This window comes from Electrona antarctica (assembly GCF_951216825.1).
Source record: "Electrona antarctica genome assembly, chromosome: 1".
NCBI lineage: Eukaryota > Metazoa > Chordata > Actinopteri > Myctophiformes > Myctophidae > Electrona > Electrona antarctica.
Genome location: NC_136806.1, coordinates 37,666,336 through 37,672,369, shown reverse-complemented (window position 1 = coordinate 37,672,369; position 6,034 = coordinate 37,666,336). Strand labels below are relative to the sequence as shown.

At 43.1% G+C, this 6,034-nt stretch overlaps 1 protein-coding gene across 2 annotated transcripts in view; it reads right to left on the bottom strand.

Moving 5' to 3' along the window:
- The window catches only part of gabrb2a (gamma-aminobutyric acid type A receptor subunit beta2a), a gene marked incomplete at both ends in the record, with an annotated part of 83,959 nt that extends 79,476 nt beyond the window's left edge, over nt 1-4,483 (bottom strand). The window contains 3 exons of one of the 2 annotated variants that reach the window (XM_079503398.1): nt 3,437-3,504; nt 3,986-4,086; nt 4,410-4,483. In XM_079503398.1, the coding sequence (XP_079359524.1) occupies nt 3,437-3,504; nt 3,986-4,086; nt 4,410-4,483 (243 nt within the window). Of the gene's footprint in view, nt 1-3,436; nt 3,505-3,985; nt 4,087-4,409 lie in introns of those variants that run through there. The other variant, XM_079503399.1, reaches the window with a different exon arrangement.
- Between the last annotated feature and the right edge of the window lie 1,551 nt (nt 4,484-6,034).

The window sequence follows — 6,034 nt, the reverse complement described above, 5'->3', positions numbered from 1 at the left end:
GATCAAAGCAACTCTGCCCTGAGCACAGGTCACCAACTGCATCCACACAGATATTGATTTTGTCATAAGCGTATGCTCAGCTGCTGTTTGCTTTTATTGAGGGACGTCGACATAACCAAATGAATCGGTGGAAGAGGAGGAAGATGAGGGAGCAATGATTTCGCAGAGATCCCGCTTGGTAAAAATCCTTCGCGTTAATTTAACTTAAAGAGTGTCAAAATAATAGAACCAGAGTTAAATGAACACTTAGGATTCTACCGTGGCGAGGAACTTGCAGGGAGTATTTTCACCAGGTTGCGACAACATGTGGGATATGAGCTTGTTTGTAAAGTGTAGTTGTCCAAATATACATATTTTCGAGGGGCTCTAGCCCAGCTTTGTCTGTTTGTACATCATAGCGATAATTTGATTGGCTGAGCACCCCATAGCGATGATTTGATTGGCTGAGCAAAGTACGTATTGAGGACAAAAAGTGAGGACAGAAAATTGAAGATGCCACAAGTGATGATGTATGATGATAAGAGCACCCCTCACTTCACACAGCTTGTTTTCGTAGACCTGCCTGCATGTTTCTCTCACAAAATCTGGCAAAATAGGACATGAATCCACAGAGGAATCGGCGCTTGTCAAAATGTGCCCACCATGTCAGCGGCTTGCGCACAATAAAATCAAGTGTTGATTGAACAGAGGGGCGGCCATAGCTGAGTGGTTAGTGAGCCTGCCTGGGAAGCAGTTGTCCCAGGTACGATTCCAGGCCAGGTCAGTAATGTGTTGATGTGTGTCCCTGTCGAGCAAGACTCTTAACCCTGAGCGCCGGAATGGCTGCTCACTGCTCCTAGTTGTTATAGGATGGGTAAAAAGCATAGGACAAATTTCACCTATGTGCATATATACTATATACATATAATGTGACAACAAACACGCCAAAGGAGTGGGGACTATTCACCAGTTTGAGAGTGAACAAATGTAATATTTGTAAACTCTCAAGACAAGAGTTTAAAGCTGATATAGACAAGTTTCCAGTGTTTGTACACAGAATTCAAATAGCTCCCCCCCTCCCCCTGTCATTCTATTGGCCGAGCCAGGTCACTTCAGGCTATGGGATTGTTGTTGCTGCTGGGAGGGACGCTATGGATATTGCGCTCGTATGGCTAAATATGACATTAAAAAATTATGAATTTCTATCGATATCTTAGTTACAACAATGACATTGAGTTGACATGTTTTTTTAAGGGTAACTGTAGCATAATCGCAATATCACACGAGTGACACGACTGACACGACGAGTCCCGCAAATGAGGAAGTAGGAAGTAGCGGAGGAGACTCACTGGCTATCAATGAAATTCTCTTTTATTTGTAATCATGCATATAAAACATATATTGCCCCTCAAATGCCCCAGCCACTACAGCATCGTTCATGTGAACTACTCTGTCCACGGTTATTCATTGCAATGAAGAGAAATCGCTATGATGATCCGCGACGGCTTGTCACCGTTGGCGAGCACGGGTTGAATGCATGCTTCAAGCCGGACCACCCAACCATGCACTATACATAGCGATTCTCATAATTTCAATAGGCTTACATACTATTTCACATGAACAATGGTGAAACTAAGATATGGGGATAATATTATACATTGCAATGAAATCGCATCGCGTTTTCATTATAATACTGCTGGGTTGAACACACCGTCACAGCCTCGCGCTGCAATAGGCTAAAAGTTTAAATCCCCCCCGACGTGCCCACTAAACTGTAGTGGATATAAACTGTGCATTCAGCCAGAGGGGGCCCAAAGTGAGAGTGTGCTGTTGCAGGAGAACACCTCAGCATCATAATATAGGAAAAGATAGATAAATATATTTAAAATTTTGGCTGAAAACTTGTCTATATCACCTTTAATACTCAGTTGACACATGTGCTCTTCCGGAAGGAAAAGTCTCCGAGAAAACAGGCAAGAGACAAACATTCTTGTGGCTACAGGGAGTTGTGTGTGACGTCACTAGCCATTCACTTGTGTACGCACAGTGTGATTAAACACACACACACACACACACATGCACACACACACACGGCTGTATGAAGCAGTGTTGTTGTTTCTTCCGGCTGAATGCTCCTTGCATGGATTCAAGAGTCCTGGAGAAGATAGACAAACCCTTTGAAGCGAAACAGAGGTGACTGACATGGCTGCCTACTGAGAGTATAGAGTTGCAGTCGGGATTTCACTCAATGTGGTGCAAGGAAGACACTGTGTGTGTAGGCCTATGTGTGTGTGGGGGGATTCCCCATCCTGGCTGCATGATATCATCCTTAACCAAAGCCCTTACAACTTAAGTCCTTTTCCCTGTCAAGCATTAGCCTGCACACAGTCAAACTCATCCAATGTGGTTTACATAAACATGCAGATAATTGTTCAAAATGGAAACTGTTAATCAAAGCACATGTCTCATTCAATCTCCCGATAGGCCTATGCACGTTATATAACACCTTTATATTATCTTGCTCCATAATAATAATCTCTGAATTCACTGAACAAAGATGTTTTTCAATGTATAGAAATCAATGGTCAAAATAATAAATAAATAAGCTAAACCCCACTGTGACAAGTCAATTTCAAGGCTATGAATCTTCTTATGATTGCAGTCGGCCTCATACTGTATATCTGTCAAACCGATCGATAGGTGGTGCTCTTGTTCTCGGTGAACTTTTCCCCCTGTCCTCCCCAACTAATAGCATCAGCCTACTACTACATGACGTTTTGGAACTCGGTACAATATTCCAGTGGTCTGCTGCTGTATGACCAGTGACCACACGTGCATTATTAACTGAATATTTAGGTCATCGCTAAGGATCTTGACAAGGTGTGTGGGGGGTATCATTTACGTCGCCAATGCAATTATGCGCTGCGCTAAGCATTGAGCCGCCTATACCTTTAATACCCCGCCGAGAAGAACCGAGGAAATTGATGCGGATTGAGGAGAGATGGGATTTTATGTTTTGTTTGATTTTTGGTTTGTTTGTTGTTGGGTTTTTTTGGGGGGGAGAGAGAAACAGCACAGAAGGACATGTCAACACAACAGTATTATAGCACCAACGCTTGACACACGAAACACAGGGATACACAGCTCTCCGTGCGCGCAAGGGTGTGCGTATAAGTGCGCCAGTGAGCGTGTGTTTTGAATTCAAATGCAGACAATACACCACGGCTGAAAAAGCAAGGCTGGGACGGTACGCAATAACATAGAAGCGATTTCTCACATAATAACACTGAAGATTGTGGCTATTCACGACTAAAAACAGCTACTATAGGGGGCTCTTAGTCCGATTCTCACCCGTGTAAATTATTAGGCTGCTTGACTAGAAATCCAGCCATGCCATCCAGCGTCCATAATAATTAGTAGATTAAGGGGAGATGATTAATTATGAAGGTGTACGTACCATATTGACTTCAGATACCATGTCTATGCTGGCTATATCTATATTCATCCCCACTGCCACGGGCGCACCTGTGAAGGAGAATAAATATTATCATAAGAGACAGGAAAAATCCCCTCATCACCGAAATAACAGAATTTCGTGACGCGCGTATCTGTATTCTGTTACTTGACTCTTCCACCTATCCAAGAGTAGCCTGCTTATAGGCAATCCAAACGTCTATTACCACCATATGCATATTGCTTATTTGGTTAAAGTAATAATTATGGTCTTGTTTTGACGTTTATTCATCGGTTTATTTGCGTATATGAAACCTCTGTCGGCAACACCTCCGTCAAACCAAATGGATAGACAAACCAAAAAATTGCCATAATTTGTCAGTAGCTATATATTTTGGCAGTGCGAGCCTGCGAGGTTCATGGCCACGTAAATAATTGAGCCATGGTATTTGCGATTGATTCATTAAACATGTACCGCACGTCACAAATCGCTGGTTGGGGGGTGGGGGGGGATATTGCATTCGGTTTGATTTTTTATTTATTTTGATTTTACCTCCAAAATCTGGCCTCAACCGAATGTCGTATCCCTTCATCAGCCTGTCCACCGTGTCTTTTACCAGAGGCATATTGCTTGGATCTCTCATATCCTTGACGCTGGGGGAGAGAAGGTTGTTTAATACAAATACCTTATTAGTAACACACACCAGGCACGCATTAACCACTTAAGCCCTATTCCAAAATACAAATAGCCTACAAAAATAACCAATCTACATGCAACACGTCGCATCGCGACGTGCTGTGAGCTTTGTAGGTCGGTATAATTTTTTGTCATTTTTCGTGTTCAGTTTTTTGGGGAAAGATTTTCGCCCATGGCATGCCCAAAAATAGGGACGCCAGGTTGAAAGTGGTTGACAACAGTCTTACATGGCATGCAACATAGACGGCAGAATTGGAAAGCCCGTTTTGTTTTGTTTTACCTTTGAGAACAGTCAAAAGTCGCTAATAATAAAAAGGTCCAAATCCCAACGTGGTTTTTCCTCAGCCTCCCCATCGCAACAGTTCCGAGCTGTTCTGTTTTCGGGGGTTTGCCAGTCAGGAGAGACGCCGAGACGGGGAGACGCGCAACATCCAACTTACTCCAGACAGCGCAGAGGCTCCAATGAGGAGCGCATGCGTGCATCTAACCACAAGATCAAAGAGTGGAGAGCGATGATGGTGGATGAGCCGTTTCCATTGCAGAGAAAAAAATTAAAGGGACCAGTGGATGTGATGTGATGTGTGTGCGTAATAATGAGGGGGAAATAACATCTACAACATAAGGAAGAAAAAAGAAGAAGATGAAGGCCAGTCGAATTACATGTTAACCTTAGTTTATTACCATTTTAAATGATCAGATGATGGCTTTTGTAGTTTGTAGTCATATACAAGGTCAAATTGTATGGACTGTGGGGTTGAAATTTGAAAACTGTCAAATTATCACGTCAGCACGTCACAAGTCAGGAACCATTTATTTTGTCTATTTTTCTTTCTTTCTTTGTTTTGTGTCTTTCACTCAGTGTAGCAACAGACATGTACAGCTAGTACACAGGCACACAATGACAAATACTAAATCCTCTACATGAAGAAAAATGGGAATAAAAAGCAATATCATAAAAGCCCATAGGTAAATTGCAGCATTTGTAAGGGGCCTGCAGAGATTTCAGTCATAATGGCTTCAGAGAGATGGGATGAAACATACAACCTGAACCCCACCATTCATTTTCTCAGGTTGAGTACATTTTTGAAGCCGCAAGGAAAGGAAAGATGCAAGTCTACTCTAAAGTGTCTTTGATCTGGTTGTATTGTGAGCAGAGTTCCTGTAGGGGGCAGCCTTCTGAAAGCATTGGTTCACTGTTGCATCACCACCACAAGTTACAGCCAACATACATTATATCATGTACTTCTTTTTATGTGTTTCATTATAGTTTATGGTGTGTGTGTGTGTGTGTGTGTGTGCACTCAAGTGTGTTTGAGTGTGCATATATCATCATGCAGGCATAACGTTGTGTGTGTGTGTGTGTGTGTGTGTGTGTGTGTGTGTGTGTGTGTGTGTGTGTGTGTGTGTGTGTGTGTGTGTGTGTGTGTGTGTGTGTGCGTGTGTGTGTGTGTGTCTGTGTGTGTGTGTGTGTGTGCGTGCGTGCGCGTGCGTCTATGTGTTCCCACACGTAGGCCTGCATAAGTTATAGGATAAACCGTTATTGATTCTCCCCAGAATTAAATGCAGGTGTCACAGCAGCAACAGCAGTGAGAATGAAACACAGGAGAGGTACAGGTGAGATGTGACACAGAACCAAACCAAAGATGAAAGAGAATACAAAATGAAAATAAAGATCCATGTGTGTGATGATGTGAGTCAGGGGCATTTAGGAGTGGCGGCCAGCTCCTCAGTGACTGATCCCAACAGAAGTGGACAGTGGTCACAGGCTGTGAAATGAACAGAGATGTGACGCGCGAACGAATGAGTTTCTGATTCATTTCCTCTGTCGGATGAAAGCAGAGCGAATGCTGAGTGCTTGTTCACGGGGCGAAGATGAATGGATAGTGAAGGTCTCTGGGATGATGA